The sequence below is a fragment of the Strongylocentrotus purpuratus genome, unplaced genomic scaffold (genome assembly GCF_000002235.5).
Source record: "Strongylocentrotus purpuratus isolate Spur 01 unplaced genomic scaffold, Spur_5.0 spur5_scaffold_21, whole genome shotgun sequence".
Classification (NCBI taxonomy): Eukaryota; Metazoa; Echinodermata; class Echinoidea; order Camarodonta; family Strongylocentrotidae; genus Strongylocentrotus; species Strongylocentrotus purpuratus.
In genome coordinates, this window is record NW_022145607.1 from 27,917,522 (window position 1) to 27,937,848 (window position 20,327).

General features: G+C 37.7%; 1 protein-coding gene across 1 annotated transcript in view; it reads left to right on the forward strand.

Annotated features, from left to right (window-relative positions):
• The first annotated feature begins 10,192 nt into the window (after nucleotides 1–10,192).
• The window catches only part of LOC105445612 (testis-expressed protein 11-like), a 32,535-nt gene continuing 22,400 nt past the window's right edge, over nucleotides 10,193–20,327 (forward strand). The window contains exons 1-10 of the mRNA XM_030994298.1: nucleotides 10,193–10,550; nucleotides 10,994–11,043; nucleotides 12,626–12,762; nucleotides 13,535–13,615; nucleotides 14,241–14,326; nucleotides 15,134–15,185; nucleotides 16,133–16,228; nucleotides 17,234–17,318; nucleotides 17,681–17,762; nucleotides 19,072–19,223. Coding sequence (XP_030850158.1) covers nucleotides 12,697–12,762; nucleotides 13,535–13,615; nucleotides 14,241–14,326; nucleotides 15,134–15,185; nucleotides 16,133–16,228; nucleotides 17,234–17,318; nucleotides 17,681–17,762; nucleotides 19,072–19,223 — 700 coding nt within the window. The 5' untranslated portion in view covers nucleotides 10,193–10,550; nucleotides 10,994–11,043; nucleotides 12,626–12,696. The remainder of the gene's footprint in view (nucleotides 10,551–10,993; nucleotides 11,044–12,625; nucleotides 12,763–13,534; nucleotides 13,616–14,240; nucleotides 14,327–15,133; nucleotides 15,186–16,132; nucleotides 16,229–17,233; nucleotides 17,319–17,680; nucleotides 17,763–19,071; nucleotides 19,224–20,327) is intronic.

The following is a 20,327-nucleotide window of genomic DNA, read 5'->3' on the forward strand; positions in this document are numbered from 1 at the left end:
ATACCATCAACCTTGGAGAAGAGCTTATATCAAGGATATCTCAACGACATAGGCAGATGTGGCAGCACATGATTGAAACAACAGACTTAAGACACAGCAGCAGGAAAGCGTGGGCCACCATACGCAAGCTCGGAATTGACAGCACCAGAGCTCAACAGCATTATAATGTTACGGCTGACGAAGTAGCAAATCAGCTGTTGAAAAATGGAAAGGCCCCCAAGACGACTAATTCACACAGGCACAAACTACCTGGAGTTGACCAGAACATGTCTCTTTTCACAAGACCTATTTCTGAAGAAGAACTACAGAAAGGTATCTCCACGCTACACGTCAACAAGGCGGCAGGCATCGATGACATCAGATCGGAGCAGATCAAACACATGGGCTCTGTAGCACAGAAATGGCTGCTAGACATGTTTAACAACTGCATCGAGAACACATGTGTCCCAAAACAGTGGCTCCGGCCGAACCAAAGTCGTCGCTATCCTCAAGCCAGGAAAGGACTCGAACGAAGCCAAGAACTTTCGACCGATCTCGCTCCTGTGCCAAACATACAAGCTGCTTGAACGCCTTATTCTCAACAGAATTGGGCCTCACGTTGACAGCCAACTGAACTGTGAGCAGGCAGGTTTCCGACCAGGAAAATCCACCACGGGACAACCTCTCAACCTGACCCAACACATCGAAGACGGTTTTCAGAACAACCTCATCACAGGTGCAGTATTTGTGGATTTATCTGCGGCTTATGACACTGTCAATCACCGAAGGCTACAGACAAAACTTCATGACATCACAAATGACCTCAAACTCACCAGATTCATTCAGAAGATGATGCAGAACAGACGCTTCTTTGTCGAACTGGATGGGCAGAAGAGCAGATGGCGGAAACAGAAAAACGGTCTCCCCCAGGGTGGCGTCCTGGCGCCAACACTCTACAACATATACACTGCTGACATCCCTTCAACAGAGAACACTCGAAACTTCATCTATGCAGATGACACCTGCATCACAGCCCAGCATAGTACCTTCGAAGCTGTTGAACTCCATCTGAACACAGCGCTCGCAAGCCTTTCGGAGTACTACAGAGCAAACTACCTACGGGCAAACCCATCCAAGACTCAGGTGTGTGTTTTCCACTTGAAGAACAGGGAGGCAAAGAGAGAACTGAAGCTAAAGTGGAACAATGTGCAACTTAACCACTGCGAGCATCCAGTGTATTTAGGTGTAAAACTTGACCGCACTTTATCCTTCAGACATATCGAGAAGACAATAGGCAAAGTAGAATCTCGAAATGCCATCATCGGGAAGCTAGTATCTTCACACTATGGCGCTGACCCAAAACTGTACAAAGTGCAGCTGTTGCTCTATGCATGTCATCCGCAGAATATGCTTGCCCAGTTTGGAGCAGATCAGCCCATGTGAAGAAGCTTGACACCACACTCAATAACACATATCGAAAGATAACAGGATGTCTGAAACCAACAAAAGTTGAGGAGATATATCACCTCGCTGGCATTGGATCTCCTAACCAAAGGCGCACTAACACCTGCCTGAAGGAACGGATGAAGCAGGCGACAGATGACAGACACATGCTACACGGATACTTACAACCCCACAAACGACTTATATCCCGACACAGCTTCCTCGATTCTGTCCCACCACCTGAACAGAATCCTCCACCATCAGTCAAGCCCGTACTCATCAAAGGTCTTAACCTGAAGTGGCCGGAGTGGCAATGCCTAAATCGAATGCGGACGAGAATGGGACGGTGTAAGGTCAATATGGCAAGATGGGGCTATGCCCATGAAGGAGATACTCTCTGCGACTGCGGAGAGACTCAGACGATGGACCACCTCTTGCAGTGCGGCGGAACGGGTTGCACAGATGAAGACCTGTCCCTTGTTAATGAAACGGCCATTGCAGCAATCGAGCGATGGAAGAACTTAATTTAATTTAATTTACTTCTAAGTTAAGGAACTTTACATTACTATCTTGATCTAAGGAGACACGAACGAACGAACTCGCAAAAAAAAAATGTAGGTAGGCCTACATGGCACTCGGCGAATTTCAGATTGATATTCAATTAATATTTTATATTGAATTTGGAAATTGGGGTGACGTGAAACCTTTTATTTCTGAAAAGGGAGCCGTGACTGAAAAAAAAGGTTGACAAACGCTGATGTAAGCAACAGGCGGAGTTAATTTGATAAACATTACTGGTGTTATTAATTCTTCACAAAGACGGTCACGGGAACTTTCCATCAAGTCAGTGTCATCATCTATGGGTAAAATGATTAAAGGGGAAGTCCAATAATTACTTTGTTTTTAATAGAAGCAGAACATCAGACCAATTAATTGGTGGAATAAAAAGACAACTAATAAGACTGAAGCTATTAATTATTTCATGACATAAAATTGCAGAATGCCGGTGCTCGTATTGTTACCCTATCCAACAAACACCTTCAAAGAACACCGGTTCTCAAGGAACTCCATTAGCTACCCATACAAGAACGTATTGTTTTTAAACTTCTTTTGCATATAATTATGTTTCATCGTGTTCAAGGCTCTTCTCCACAGTACAATATTTCTTTGATTGATCACTACACACCTGCCAGATCTTTTCTTCCAAACTGAATACAAAGTGGGGGGGGGGGGAGGAGCTTTCGCTCATGTCGGGCTATTACTCTGGAATTGCTCACCTCTAGGGATCAGAAATATTCCTACAGTATAGAATCTTTTAAAAGCAATCTTAAAACTTATCTTTTCCAGCTTGCTTTTTACTTGATTTGATTTTTCTTCTTTATGTCTTTTATTGTATTTTTGTACAAGTATGTTTATGCATTTTCATGTCTTGCACTATAAATTATAGTGCACATTGAGCATTTAATTTTGAGTGGATTTGGCGCCTTGTAAATCCTATAGTATTATAAAGAACTAAGGACGACTATATCAGATTATCATGATGGTCGTCATTTTGTGCCATCATTCTTTTACAACTCACCAACTATTTTGTTTATATAATATATAGGGGAGAACGCGGTGAAGTTGGACGTGAATCATGATTCGGGATTATTTTTACTTTGTAGCTTAGTCAATATACAAAGTAATAATACAAAGTTTTGGTATGGGGTCATGAATTTGGTTAATGAACATTATTGGAAGCATATGCGATCCTACATTATTCAGTGATCGTGATCGCGGTTGAAATCGAATCTAGAGTTATGAAATTGTATATAATACACTCTTTATGTTGTATAGCTCCCTCTCAAGGTCATGATATTAATTAAGCTATAAACAATGTTTCTTGACTAAAATCTCCCGATTAGCTATCCCCGTTTGGAAATTATATATCACAACTACATATTCTGAGATTGTCATGGTCGTGGCTACGGCCGTAGTCGCTAATTGAAATTTTTATATTCCATTTTTCTCGAAAGCAGAAGTGTTTTAGGGCCTAAATTTTCACCCAATTTTCGAAATTTCCCAAAACTTTGTATTACCTTTAATGTAAACTCCAGCTGTATGTAATGTAATAGTTAATACAAATACTAGGCTACATTATGTCTCCCTCCCTCCCTATTTAGTTTTTGTGTCATTAATCAGTTTGAAAGATGTCCTGAACGGTGAAAGTGGCCACCCCGGGCACAGGGGCCGGAATCGGGATGTGCGGGGCATGTCCTCCCCCCCCCCCAAATAATTAAAATGTAGGGGCAAAAGCGGGGGGCTCCCTTGAAAAAAGGGAAAACAAAGAAGATTTTAACACTGTAACATTTTGCATTAATTGATAAATAATAAGAATAAAGCGCTCTAAAATGCAAATATTCAGCATTCTAACTAAGAAAGAGGGGATGGGTTTTTTTTGTCCACCCCTCTCCGCCAAAACCACAGGGCTAAATATTTTAACAAACAGAGGGGGCAATTCACTTTTCTTTTTTCCTTGACCAGTCAAAAACTTATGACATCATTAATTTTGCATTATAACCATAAAAAATGCTTTTAAATACAAATTATCAACATTCTAAAATCAAATATTCTTTCTCGGTCGCTACGATCCCTCGCATATTCATATATAGCCTACTTCCTTTCTTCAAGGAGCGCCAAATCGATTAGCTTTTAATAGTTCTTTTAAGATACAAACCTGCAATATGCAATGATCTGACTTTTCATGTTTGCATCCGTTATGCAATTTGGCCTCCTTAATTGGGGCCCCTCGTTCGAGAAAATAAAAATAAAAAACTTACGTGAAATGGTACAGATGTATAACGATGCATATGGCTTTTCTTTGGCTATACAATTTAAATTCCTAGCTTCCAAACTCAAAATGTTCTCGCTCGGTAGCCATTATCCCTCGGAATTGAGTAGATGCAGTGTTTCCTGAACCTTAAAACCCTATACCACAAGGCCCTAAAAATGCGCGAGGTCAGTTTGCAAAAAGTACAACAATAGAATTTTAAAAAGTACGGTGCTTTAAAATTATCCACATTCCAAAATCTTTTTGGTTTCTTCTCTTACTCGGTATAGTCGCTTATATACTCAAGTGGCGGATCTAGGGGGCAGGGGTACACGGCCCCCCATCTCTGGAAAAAAATTATAAGTAAGCTAAAAAAAAAGAAGACGGACCCCCACACCAAGGAAAAAAGTAAACAAAAAAGATGGTAACCACAATTTCCCTTTTTTTTTTGCTTGAGGGGGGGGGGGGATGTCGACAAAAACAAAAAGAAATATTGCTCACTATTCCCCCCCCCCCCCGGCACCGTTGAGCAAAAAATAATAAGTGCTCATTACCCCCATACGTACAGGCGCGTACGCAGGGGGGGGGGGGGGGTAAACGCCTCCCTTTAGTTTTTTTTTATATGTGTATTTTGGAGCATAACCCCCCCCCCCTTGTGATTTTTTAAATCTTTTTTTATGCAAATGGCTTACCTAAAAAAGGTGACCTTACCCCCTTCCACAACGGAACAAAATGTCAATTTTTCAAATTTCGAGACAAAAAAAATTGTCCTCCCCCCCCCCCGATTTAAAAATGTTAACCCCCCCCCCCCCCCCTTGATAATATTCTGCGTACGCTACTCCCCCGTATGGCCCTTTCTCTACAGGGAGGGGGGGGGGGGGGGGGGCAAAATTACTATAGTATTATATTATGTACATTGGAGTCGAGCCAACCAATTAGCGGTGTTTCCATCAAACTTGTGATTTGATTGGCTGAAAGTTCTGCACTCGCGCGTACGTGCGTTGCCTTTGTATAGGCTGCGCTGTCGTTAATTAATTATTACTGACAATATTTTTCTTTCGGAAGTAAACTTTTAAGATGATATCTAAACTGAAACTACTATATTTTTTCTAAAACAGATTACTTATAATTTTGTTTAAAATTTGTTTTGAAAGCAGAAGCAAGTTGTTTCTGAACAACAACTGCATGCTGATTAGGCATTCTTGTAGGAGACTAGTCATGAGCAATAACAAGTCTAGTCTGCCGACGGCAAATAGATCTAATTTAATCGGACGATTTGGAAGATTTGGAAATAAAATTTCCCATTCACGTGACATTCAGTCTGGTGACATTTCTTTTTGAGAAAGGCTTCTAGGTGTAGCTGACATCAACATGGGATCAGCAGACACGGTTCATGAATTAGAAAGTAAGCATTCTGAGTCATTAATAGAATTTAATAGATCTAGAACTAACTTTAAGTTTGAATTGACGTGATGGGTGCATGTCATGGGCATGGCACGGTCTGGCCAGAGACCGACCGACCGTAGTCTTCGCTGCGCGCTGTACATACTAGGTCTACATGTATCGCGACGCCGCGCCGCGCTGATACAGTTTCGAAAGGCACTGCTAGATCTAGTGCTACTGCTAGTGAGTAAGTTCTAGTGACAGCGACAGCCAAATATTTACTCCTTAGTTAGTTTTAGACCCCGTTCTCACTCACTCTCCAGACCGATCCAGTGGATCGGTCCAGAGGTACGCTTCGTTTATGTTCACACTCACGAGCTAAGTGTAACACTAACAGTTAGACTGCTCTTGCGTGTGTGTGTCACAATAAAGGATGTGAAGTGCTGAGTGTCCTATCTAGATCTATATAACATAGACTCTAGGGTCTAGGTGCAAGTAAAACATCTTCTAAAAGTTAGTCCGGTAGATCTACTGGGTTAAGCCACTGCATTTTGTCATTAGTTGACGAAATGCTTCTACCGATGGAGCCTTCACTACGTCCATTGGTAGAGAGTTCCATGCACGCAAGGTCCTTGGGAAGAATGATTGTTTGTGTTGTTCAGTTCTGGACCTGGGCCGCTATTCAATTCAATACTTAGCATAGTCTAAGTAAGAAACTTACTAAGTAAATGGCTAAGTTAAGTAATTTACTTATCTCGTATTCAAATCACATTTTAGACTTATACTTACGTAAGACAAAATCTAAGTAAAATACTTACTGATAAGCATTGTGACGTCACACGGTCAATCAAAAGTAATGCGCAATTGATGCATTGCAATAAATGCGCGCTGATATAATTGTGCGCAGGTTATAATAGACCTAGACTCTATACTGCCTAAGAAAACCATATGCCTGCCAATCAAGGCGTCCAAATAATTGGCTTAAATCTGGTATGGTGTTGGCTTAGATTTAGAGTAAAATACTTAGCCAAAAGTGTGAATTGAATACCATAATTGGCTAAGTATTTTATCTAAGCCAAATACTAAGTAAAAAGCTTAAATTTTGTACTTACATTGTAAGTATCAAATTGAATACGGGCCCAGGGGAGCTGAGTACCCATCAGCGTGAACTGTCCTTGATGGTCTTGTCACAGGAGGGATGTGGTTTGTTGGGTCAAAATCCACAGTCTCATTGTGGATTTTGTAGAAGAAGGCTAGTCTTGAGTGCTCTCTATGGGTCTGCAGAAAAGGCCATCCCAGTTGTCTGATCATGTCTCCAACGCTTGATGTGTTATGGTAGCGATGAAGGAAAAATCTGGCGGCGTGTCTTTGGACCATTTCCAACTGGTCAATGGATCTTTGAGCAGAAGGGTCCCATATGCACTTTCATACTCCAGTAATGGACGAACGAGGGTCTTGTACACCACGGTCTTAGTGCAGGAGAGTTAATTTTCAGATTTCTCTTGAGGAAAGCAAGGGTGTTGTTTGCTCTCTAGCAAGTGCCGGCGATGTGCTGATTCCACTTCAGGTCCCTTGTGATGGTGATGCCCAGGTACTCGGTGGGTGTCACAGAGTCCAGAGCAACCCCATTCAGCGAGTTCTGGTGCTTGATGTGAGTTCTTTTCCTAGAGACAGAGATGACCTGGCATTTTTTAACGAGGCTTTAGAATGAAATGGAATGTTGGAAATGTAATGTTTGTTGACTTTAGAACAAAATTCTGTACTATGAGTAGATCTATATTAAAGCATATTATTATTAGTACAATGGGAAGATTTAAAATAAGAGAGAAACTTGATTTTTTTTTTTAAGAGAAGAAAGAAACTTGCCCATAATCCATATCAGCCTGGCTTAACTTAGATCTAATCTAGACCACTTACGCCTAATAGAAACATGAACTTTATAGTGTAATAGAGCTATAACAATCATGTTTGTTCATCCTTTCTTTTCATCAATACCTTGCTGTACTTTAATAGGTCTAGTTGATGTGCTGTGCAAAGAAGATGATGAAGAGAGTTTGTGATCAAATCGCAGACCGGCTGATGGATCTGTCTCATTCATTGCATAAACTGGGAGGAGAGGTCCTGCATCAGCTGGTCAAAGAGAAAGGAGCTCAGGTAAAAGTTACAACTAAAAAACTCTTCTTTTTAATCTATGGACTACTGATTTCATATTAGTTTCAGTTTATTTTATTTTCATATTTCACATCATCACTACAGCAAATGATGTCATACATGTAGGATACATATTGTAACATATATGTACATAAAATGATAAGGAAAGAGGAAAGGGGGATCATGCAGAGAATTATTTTACTCAAGGTATATAAAAACAAGATTTGATATGGAATATGAGAGAATCTAGTGCAGATCAGAGCAGGACTTTTATAAATGTTATGCTTCCTGGGAGAAATTTCAATAATATAAACATATTTGTGGCTTAAACCTAGTAAATAAGATCAATTGATCGATCTGTAATTGAAAAACAGGTCAGAAAAAATCTTGGGACCAGCCGAGGAATTATAGATATATTCCTTTGGGTAAAAATAGAATGTAGATCTTCTCTTTAAATTGTAGAATATCTGAGTGAATTCAAATATAAATACTTGAATATATTTACAAAAATGAGAGATAGAGTGAGAGAGAGCGGGAGGGAGGGAGGTAGGAAGAGAGAGAGAGAGAGAGAGAGAGAGAGAGAGGAGGGAGGAAGAGAGAGAGAGAGAGAGAGAGAGAGAGAGATAGAAAGAAGGGGGAGGCTAATAATTTTCTGCAGTGAAATATCATCGTGCTGTTTTTGCCTTCAATATTCATTCTGTGGATTCATGTATTGCACTATACAGCTTGAGCAATGTGCTGTCATGATTTGTGGAATGTTACTGTCTCCAAGATCAACTCTTTAAATTGTAGATTACATGTACATGTATCTGAGTGAAGAAAATATTTTAAAATACAGAGAGAGAGAGAGAGAGAGATAGAGAGAGAAAAAAAAGAGAGAGAGAGAAAGAGAAGCTAAAACATTTCTGCTATGAAATCTCATGCTGTGCCTGCTATCATATAACATATGCATTCTCTGGATTCATGTGCAGCTTGAGCAATGTGCTGTCATGATGTGGAATGTTGCCGTCTCCAAGAACACTGGGAATGCCATTGGTGATGTCCTCAATGCTAAACGTAAGTACAGGAAGTGCAACACTTTGTAAAGCACACTGTATAAACAGAGAAAGTAAAGAGTATTGTATCTCTTATTTTCTCAAAGTTTGCTTGGTCTTTGTTAATAGTATTAAATTTCCTTTCTTTTAAATTTTCAATCATATACAAATTACATATTTATAAGTCATTGGTAATAATTAGACAAACAAACAACAAAATTTAATAAACACAAAAATATTTAAAAGAAAGTTCCTTTCTTTTCCTCATTTGGAAAGCATAACCAATGCACTTTGAAGAATGCTATCATCTTGGTCATTTGATCAATAACCTTCCAAAGATTCTATTTACAATGTTATTCTTCCATGGCATACCAGTATTTGTATATATTTTTAATTTTGAAAGCAGTCTTTAATGTATGTCATCAGACACAGATGTTTTACATATTTTTTTTTCTTTCTCTAAGTATGATGTTGATTTGCTATAAAGTAGACTGATATTTGTTAAAAAATTTATGTTTATAACTAAGGATACTGTACTGTGTACGAATAAACTATGACTTTAGGAATTCATAGAATTGTGTACGAAATGATTATAAAAATGAACCTGAAGAAACTACTTATTATGTTCAACTTTTTTCTCAAAATAATACTCAAATTGGAATTTTGCCATAAGATTACTGTTTGTAATTTGAATTTTAAAACCCCACTGTCCTACTTGTAGCTACTTGCTCCCTTTATATAGAAAACTTCCACAATTGGTGCCTATTGGTCCCCCATGATCCTCTTTTTCTTATGTTAAATGAAAGCTGAGTTGATGAGACAGCCACCTATCAGTGACCTGGCTGGGTGGTCTAATCCCTTCTGGCCCAGTAGTATTGACGGTCTTTAAAGTTGTAAGAGCTGCAGATTCATCTTAGACCATAGGGTTAAACATTTTAAGAATACTTTAGGTAAAGCTCTCTATTACAGTAGGAAAGTCATATATATATATGTCCCCTTCTCTGTACAGTACGCCATCTTGCCAGTAACCTTGCATTTACCAGTGGACTATCGGCTGAGAACTTCACAGTGCAGAAACGTCATGTGATGGTAAGACCTCAGAAACTTATATTCAGCAGTAAATTGATATACACTCATTGGACAATGATGCCAGTCCCAAGCCGGGGCCTCCTTTGCATCAAACTTACCACTGATGGTAACTTGGCCATCAATACTATTAACTACCATGGCAACATCACTCACCAGCCAATCAAATCATGGTGTCCACGGAAGTTACCATTAATTGCAAAGTTACCATCAATCCTGTGTTTTATGGAACAGGGCCCTCATAAACCTTATATCCAGCAGTTAAAAAACAGTAAATTTATATACATTCATTGGACAGATATTTTTTGTGGGGTTGTATGTTATCCTTTATTTTCTTCATACTCCTTAACCGTTATTGTGTAGAATGTCTGGTAAAGTTTTTTTTGGGTTGATTTCATACATTCTAGCATTCTAGCAATACACAAATTATATATTCCAGGTGATTGGTACACTTTAATTAATGACTTTGTTCTACAAACCAGGTATTATTCAGAATGCAAACCTTACACGCTGCAAGGAATTGTCCATTTATTTTTAATTAATTATTGTAAGTTAATTCTAAGCATTCTACTTCTATACAAATTGTTTTAATTTGTAATACCCATTGTTGACATTATTCATGTAATTTTTGCAGATGGCAAGCAAGGCTGCAAGTGCATGGATAGGTAAGATATTGGAATTTAATATCTATTGGCTTGATTCAATTTATGTGTTTGTGGCCTGCCAAAAATACCAAGTAAAGCAGAAAACACAAACCAGTTGTTCATATCATATGAAGCGCTTTAGAATCCTTAAAAGTTTATTTCATCTTTGCTAATGATTCAGTATGTGATAAGAGATATCATAGGTACTGAGTTACATTCTCCCCAGGGAGTGTAGAATGTGTATTGTTATGTGCAGAATAATATTGAATCCAGTGACTCGGTTAATGACAATACTGTAAGTGCTTTGTCCGATAATAGAAAAGAACTATTATTATTATCAATATTATTGTTAATATTATCATTATTGTTCTTGTTATTATTATTATTATTATTATTATTATTATTATAGTTGTTGTTGTTTTGTTTTTAATTATTGTTATATCTTTATGTTTGTTTTCTCCTAGATTGCAGTCAGTGGTCTATGGCCGAGCAATGTCTCAGTCTCGCATTAGAGGTAGCTTCCTTCCTTTAATTTGTAATGCAATGAGTCTTTTCATTTACATTGCATCACAACTCTACATGTATGTTGAAGAAAATTAAGAATATAGACAAATTGAATTACAATAGGTTTTGACTAGAGGACCCCCCCCCCCCCCCCCAAAAAAAAAAAAAAAAAAAAAAAAAAAGAGATATAGATAGAAATAAATAATGAGTTGAATAAGAAGAAGATGATAAATAAACCTGAAATACATACAAGGTAGTGCAGTTATTATATTAAGCTTGAGATAAATCAGACTGGGATACAAGGGAAATGGATGTACATGTGTACTAAAATGTATCAAATTATATATCAAGCAGTTATATCATATATTTTCATTGTTTACTCTGTACGCTGAGCAATTCTAATACGGCTTCATGTACATGTATATAATATAGAACACGGATATGAGAAAACATCTATACAAGTTTAGAACTTTGATATCTTATAGCTGACATGTTTAGGCAGCCCCTAGTGGCTTCTAGTGGGCCACCAATCAAATGACAACAAAAAAAGAACTAAAGAGAGAGAGAGAGATCATGCATCATATTAGTGAGAGGAAATGATTCAATTTTTTTATGAGTATGTCAAAGTTCAATGGTCATAGAGGTCAATTTCCTTGAAATTTCCTGAGTTTTAGCCTCATTACTGTAATGTCTCAATTAATAATTTGAGCCATAAACGTTGAACTTGGTATTAGTATTCATCACGTTTATAGTGATGCAAGCTGATTTGATTTTGGTCTAAGAAGGTCAAAGGTCAGTGAGTCAAGTCAGTCAACTTATGTGAAATAATATTTGTTGTGTTTCCCTTGTTATCACCGTATCAATGGCAATTTTAGCTGTGAACTTTGAATTTTTTATCTAGTTCACTTCACCATAGAAAGACAAATGATCAGGTTTTGGGATTATGTCAGGTCAAAGGTCATAAAGATCATTTAACGTGTACTCATTGGCCTTTTGTTCTCATGAATATATTTAAGAATATTTCTAGAATATAGTTCAAGTCATGAGCTTAGCTGTAATCAGGCGGAGGCATATTGGAGACGAGGTCGCATTTGTCTTAATAGTTACAAGTGTGTTTTGAGGAGGGTTTTAAATTAATAAAGTGTGGATGAATCCTTTGCATGACATGGGATGGTGTTTCAAAGTGCAGGATCTGGCAGCAAAACGTAACAACTTGGTCTGAACAACAGGATGTATTGCAAAAGATATTGCTGAACTGACCTCAAATTTATATGTGATGGTGCATACATACATGTACCTATATACTGCATATTCTGAGATTTTAATGGTCGCAGCCACCCTGGAATGGCCTTAGGCGCTATTTGAAATATTTAAAATTTACCGGGAGCACTGGTAAATTTTGATGATTCAATTTTCTCGAAAACAGAAGGTTTTAGGGGCTAAAGTTTGTAGTGCTTATAATACATCCACAGAGGCATCCAAATATATCATCACTTTAAAGAATTACTATCCATCCAATTTTCAAAATTTCCCAAAACTTTGCATTAACTTTGAGACATTCTTTATGTTGCTCCAACTGGTATTTAAAACAGGGCCTTGAGAAACTAAGAACCAAGTCCAAGCTCCCGTCGGCTCCACTTCCGATGGTGAAAAGAGTGTGTGGATGGCTGAAAAGAAGAAGGAAGTCGACCGGGAAGCCTTCAAGATATTTTGCTTCAAGGCAAAAGCCGTAAGTACATAAAACAGTCAGTACGTAATGTTCTGAAAACCCAAGCTGTCTCATGACAGTGATAGAAGAATCTCATCAAGATCAAATACAGTGAAACCTGGGGGGGGGGGGGGGGGGGGAAGGGGTCACATTAAGACTTAGATCGACTTTATGTTGGACTTAACTATGGCAGGCCATTCATGCCATTGATCGCTTTCACCATTATGATCTTTAGATAATATTTTTTCCTTCAATAATCAATAATGAATTATCAAAAAATATAAATTCTGTAGATTTGTGACCATGATTTATACGTCCCTTGAGAGACCAATGTCAGTAAACGGTGAGAGCAAACAGTAGCATGAATGGCCAGCCATAGTTAAGTCCAACTTAAAGTCGATCTTAGTCTTTGTGAAACATCTCCCAGTAAATACAAAAAGCTTGAGGGAGATTTGTTGCTATTCTTAACTTGTCATCCATGGATGATTAATAAGCAAAAATCTTATTTGGTGTAAAAGCAGAAACTTGTTGATATTATTAACTTTAGTGCAGTATTTAAAATATCTTTATAATTCAAGAAAAATTTAACAAAAGTATTTTTGATTCATATTCTCTCAGTTGATAGTAAGCTTCTTTTTGTTTTCTTCATTAAGTACATGATAAAGCATGATAGCATAATAACTCTTGATTGATTGTGATTTATAATAAATGCATTGCTACCTGTAAAAGTGTTATGTAACTTAACCAGCAAACGATGTTTAATATAAAATATTCATCTTGATTTTTTCCGAAGGCCGTGGGACAGGAGCAACATAAACAAGGGTTGGAATGGGTTGAGAAAGCAAGACCACTTCTGACCACGCTCGTCACTGAGGTACCATATTTGAATCGTAGCCTATAGTCCTGTGGTGATGTTTATAGCAATAGTATAATGAATGTTCTGTTTTTATGTTTAATCATCGCATAGCGAAAGGGGTTAATTAACAGACTAGCTAGATAACCACAGCGTCTAAAGAAGCATCTTATAAATATAAATATATTGAAGAGATCAGTTGACAATTATCGGTGCATGCGGTTTGTGTAGTCAAACTACCACAGTGCATAATTGTTGTATGAGCAAGTGTACACATATCTTCTATCCAAGATGTACTACAACATTCATGAAGGAAATCGGAACCAAAAATTTTCTGTTTATTTTAATAGTTCAAGTTTACAGCGGTTGTTCATATGTAAAGAGAGATTTCTTTTTGCCAATGTTTCAATATCATTTTTTGCCAATGTTTCAATATCGTTTTGCCAATGTCTCAATATCGTTTTAGTAGCATTAACATGTACATTGTAAGTGTCACAAAACAAAGATAACTCACACAGCTCATGTGTAGTGTAAGAGAGTAATTTATTACCAGTGAGGCTGTATACTGCCCTCTTTTGATATAAACATTATAAGTGTTTCTTTTCTTTAAAATCTCATGAACAATATGTCACACCCAATTTATCAGGTATCTGTGCTTGCCAGGATGTGCTACAACTTTGGCTGTGATGCAGTTAAGAGTAAGATGCCGGAACATGCAGTGGAATGGTTGAGGTATGTCTGTATCTTTTTTTTCTTCCTCTTCTGTAGAAAATATTAGTACTACATAAAATCAGCATTTTTTTAAAACTCAGGGTTGATAGATCTTTTAATCTTAATTTGTCATAATTAATATATTTGTTATCAGTTTGCAGGGGGTCAATTTTCCCATTACAATGATTGCCTAGTTTGTATGCCCTCATTCTAATAAATCCATAATCTCACCATTTTTTGTTCAAATGAAAGATAAACCTATCCAAAATGGTATTGTCTCCTCTTTGAATTTGATAAAGGTGTTTAATCTATTCTTGTATTTCCACATATCTTAGACATGGACAAGAAGTAACAGGTACCGGTATTGTTATCCCCTCACCGACGAAGTCGGAGGGGATATAGAAACGCTGCCGTCCGTCCTTCCTTCCTTCCGTCCGTGCATCTGTCCTTCAGTAACAAATTTGGTTTCCGATCGATAACTTCAGTAATGAAATTTGATATGAAGGTACATGATATCAAAATACAGGCTATGTTCGATTTTTGAGTACGTAGGTTAAAGGTCAAAGGTCATAGCTCATTAAATATGCAAATCTGGTTTCGATTTGATAACTTTAGTATTGTTTGACGGATTTTAATGAAATTAGATATGAAGGTTCATGGTATCAAAATACATGTACACATATAAATGTGGTTAACTTCCTTGCCTAGTAATATAATAGTTTAGTCCAATGGAAGTAACTTGTTCTGAAGTATATAGGTCATTTGTACCCTGCGAGGGGATGCTACGCTTTGCGTTGACTTGTCCAACTTCTTTCTTTCTCATTTTAGGACAAGCTTTGAGCTGGGGAAAGAGTGCCATGACTTGGACAACAAATTACAGGTAGATATCATCTGTAATCCCTCAGTTTGAAGTAGTTTGCAGGCACAACCCTTCACTTGTCCGCTGTAAATCTTGTCACACGGTCTGTAAATTACGACTTAAGATATGGCACCTCATTAGTCCATACATGTATGTATAGTGAAGCTGCTCTTTTGAGTCTGCGGTGGTCCACAAACAAAAATTTTAACAATAAAATTGCAAGTGGAAAAGTGTATGAACTGAGAGTGAAGTGTGCATGATGAGCACTCATTGTGAATTCCATTATGACTTGGATCCTTAGATTATGTAGAGTTCTATGATCTTCTTATGTGCTATCAGAGCCAGATTTATAGAAGCATTTGCAAATTCTTTTTCTTTCTTATAAATTGTTCCTGTAAAATTTCAATCCATCACTGACTTTCAAAATTCAAACCTGTTACTGTTGTGTGAATTAAACCCTGTAATTGTGGACCACCCTTCAGTCAAAGACTGTAAAGTTCAAGGTAATATGCTCAGGATCTTTTAGAATTTTGTTTAAATGTTGGAATAGTGTGCCTCCAGAGCTAGACTAATTGGAGGTGTAAACATTAATTGAAATTATGAAGTTACTTTTCAACTAGTTGATATTGGCCATCTTTCAATTTTTGTATAAAATTTTGGACTCTCTGGGTCCTGTTGTATACAAATTCCTATTGAAAACTAGGTACAGTAAAATGTTTAAACTGCAGAAATCATTTCCGTAAGAATATAGAAGAAAATTGGTCTAGTTTCCAAGGAAATACCATAGAAACATAGAGAAAATAGCCTCCAAAAATGTTTGCGTCTGAAAATTACCAAGGTATAGAAAGATGGCCTTTCTGGACATATGGTCATGAAAGCAGGTACGTATTTATTCTTATATCTGGTAATGCATTGCAAAGATTGAAGATCATGAATGATTGTTGATGCATTGATTACTTTCCTTGAAGGCAAGAACCCTACGTCTTCTTGCCAATGCCTACTTGGACTGGGACGCTAAGGAGTACTGTCAGAAGGCCTTGAATGCTGTTAGTCTGGCTAATGCTGTAAGTAAAACACTTTTGTCTGTCTAAAATTATTTAAGCTAGGTCTATTAGAAGTCAAGTTTAGCAAAGGAATTTAAATAGAAACCGGTGTCTAGTTACGCCTTTTTCCTTTGATGAACATTATTTTAGAATTTGTGTTGGGTTTAAATAGTTGAATACAGCCTTTGTGATTGATTGTCTGTCTGTTTCTCAATTTTCCCCCCATCTTACCCCCTTATCGGTCTCTAAAAGATCTCAAAAGATTTCTCTTCCATTCTGTATTTGTGGGTTCAGCGCCTTACAAATCTCATATATTGTTATCATATTATTATTGTTTATTATCTCTCTTTCTCATTCTATTTTCCTCTCTCATTTGTACTTTCATTCATTTTATTTCATTGAGATATGTCAAAAATAAACTTTTGATTAACCAACATCACTTACTATTATGCCTTTTTGTGTTCCGGATGTGCAGGAGGCTTTTATTATCCTATTATCCTGTTGTAATTTGCAGCTACAGTCAAACCTGTCTAAAGTGACCGCCCAAGGGAAACACAACAAGTGGCCTTTGTAGACAGGTTCTTTTAGTACATGATTCAATGAGAAACCATTTTCAAGGGAAACACATAATAAATAAATAATAATTACGGTGCTTATATAGCGCCTAACACTTACTTTGTCAGAAGTCTCTAAGCGCTCTACAATAATGCAGCATAATTACCCTAGCAGTGCAGCTGTTACGCGCGCTGCATTTCAAGGAATAAATTCCTACCAGGTACCCATTTACTTCACCTGGGTGGAGTGTGGCAAATGTAGATCAATGTCTTGCCAAAGGACATTAGTGCAGCGGTGGGACTCGAACCGCAGACCTTGTGATCGACAGTCCGGCGACGTATCCACTCGACCACAACACGACACCACAACGAATGTGGCCTTTGTAGACAGGTGGTCTTTGTAGACAGGTGGTCACTAAAGCAGGTTTGACTGCATTAGAGCTCAATTGATTTTGCTCTTCTTTCCACACAGGAGTACATCCACCCATTTGGACTCCACCTCAAGGTCAAGATTCTTCTGCTTGGAGACAGCGTTGATAACAAAATGTTACAAGCAGGTATTTAGTAGGAGGCTTATTATTATTTATTCAAGAGCCCAAAGATTCACTGTATATTACAATTAAGATACGACAGATAAAGTAAGAGTGAATTATTCAGCTTCCCCTGCTGTGCTTTCCAAAGATTCATGGAAAAATGTGCACCATGTCCACTCCCTGGGGAGTATTCCTACCAGGTCCCCATTTATCTCCTTGGTATGAAGTGGCAAATATATATTAATGCCCTGCCAAAGGACATTAGTGCTGCATTGGGGGACCGAACCCACAACCTTTAAATGCAAGCCAAGTGCTTAAACCACTTGACTATGACACCTCAAAACCACTCAACTACGGCTGTAACTATCCTCTCTGTATTCATCTAGCTATGGAAGAAGCCATCCTCCATCAGGATCTATCTGTGGACCTCGCAGCGGAAACTGTCAAACTATTGGCAAAGCATGAAAAGTAAGTTCAGGTATTTCTGAATATTAAGATCTGAAATCACAAAGGTGGTTATTTATCTTACACCGTGGTTGTGAACACGATAACATAATAATCGTTTACCCTTATGTCCAACGGGTGGGCAATGATTATAATGATGATGATGATATTGAATTATTTAAAAAAGTAATATTATGTCTTGTTTACACAGGGTAGCCTCATCAGTACTAATACTGTTCTCCCTGAGGGCCATACAATCATATTATTACCCTAGCTTTAGCTGAGCTAATAAGGTGCTTAAGCATTCAAGGAATTTCTTCCTACCAGCAGGCTGGTACCCATTTATTACACTAATACTGTTTTCACACTGGCAATATTTTGCTTAACCCTGTACGATAGGTGGGGTTAAAGGGGGATCTTAGCCCCACCTTTAGTCTGGGGTTAAGCTTATTCCACTTTCTTTTCACACTGGTAAAATGTTGCTTAACCCCGTACTATAGGTGGGGTTAGAGGGGGGGTTTTAGCCCCACCTATAGTCCGGGGTTAAGCTTATCCCCCTTTCTTTTCACACTGGCAAAAATTTGCTTAACCCCGGACTATAGGTGGGGTAAAAGGGGGGTCTTAGCCTCACCTATAGCCTGGGGTTAAGCTTATTCCACTTTCTATTCAGACACGTATTTACGAAAGTGGGCTAGCCCAACCTATAGTACGGGGTTAGCTGGTCCTGCAAAATAGCAGGGCTAACCCCGCAATTTTGGTGGTAACTCCTGCTAACTCCGCAATCGCGGTGCCAAACAAATGAATGAGAACAGAAACGAAAAATAGTCCGGGACTACGCGGTGGAGCAAATAAATGAATATTCATGCTATGGCTAGTACGGGGCTAATGAACTGTGCAGTGATTAAAGCCAAAAAAGTTAGTCCACGGTTAAGGATAGTACGGGGTTAAGCAAAACAAGTGTGAAGTTTTTACTATATGTTTATGATTGGTATGTATGTAATTGCTCTAAATAACTGGGTCTTGGTACTACTTTCCTCTTTGATGTTTCACCAAGAACTGATTTATCCCAGACGGCACAGGAGCCCCTGATGTTACAAGTTCTTACTTTATGTTTGTGATTGGTATCTTTTTGCCCAGGTGATGTAAATGGGTTCCTGGTAGGAATTAATTCCTTGAAATGCTAGAGCGCTGTAATGGCAGCCGTGCTAAAGCCAGGGTAATAATCGGGAGCGCCAGGAGTGTCAAGTCTGACAGACATGACCGCTATGCAAGAACCCATTATTATTGTTAATATTATTATTATTGCTATTTTCCTCTTTGATGTTTCACCAAGAACTGATTTATCTCAGACGGCGTGCCGACGTCTGACAAGCCGCTTCGCAGGATCCCCCAATGTTGGTAAACTGCTGGTGCTGCAGCTGGAGCTCCTGACAAGGAACAAAAGACACCAGCAAGCCAGGAACCTAGTGGAAGAAATCATTGCAGGTAAAAAAAAATACTCCTGGATATCTTCCCTAGTCAAAATAATATAGTCTAAAGCTAGTCGAAAGATAATGAAAAACAGCACAGAAATTCTTTTTTTTTACTATTTTCAAATTGAAATATATTTCATCTATCTTTTGTTGCAAATGCTTAGCCTAAATATATGCTTTTGTCTATTTTACTTTTTTTCTATTAAAACTGAAAGAAATATACATGTAGTCTATTTTTCTAGGAAATATCATATTAATATAGACAAGATTTAGCAAATGGATGTATTTTTTTTCACATGTTAAAACCGACCAGAATTAGTCTTTTTAGGCAAAGAACTGAGGCCTATATTCATAAAAGCTGCTTAAATGTAGGTTAGGTTCAACCCTACATAAGTTGTGTAGAGTAAGTAATAATAATATAACACACTTATATGGCGCCATCTTTCTACTTAACCCTATTTAGCCCGGGGGGCGGGGGCTTTAGAAGCCCCCCCCCCCCCTCGACATTTTTTAACGCAAGAAAATCTTGCACTGAAATTTTGTGACTTTTTTCTTTCGAGCCTTGCGCATCTTTTGAAAGAAATTTTTTGAAAATCGGACCTACCATTACAAAGTCACGTGTCCTTTTGTCTTCGCATGTCAGCCCGAAAATTACTCATTTTTGTGATTTGTGTACAAAACATATGGAAATCTCATTTTTCAAATAAAGAGGTAAAACATAGGTTATTTGGTCTTGTTTATAGTTTAGGTGTTTATTTTGGGGTCAAAATAGTTGAATTATAGTTGGAAATGAAATAAAACAACAAAAATAATAAAATACAAAAGTTAAAAAAACAAAGAAATACTTAAGAAAATACTTAAGAAAATTCAAAACAATAGATAACATAAGAAATAACCCTGGTTTTTCAATTTTTTGTGTTGTATTATTATTCCAAATGGTCTAACAAATATATGTAGTGAGAAAGAATGCTTAAGTATGAATAATGTCTGATTTATGGGCAAAAATGTGAATTTTATGACCTTATTTGCATAAATTACCATAAATATGAAAATGAGTGAATTCTAAAAAAATTTGAAATTACCATAGTATTCTATACACTTCACTTGACATGTATGC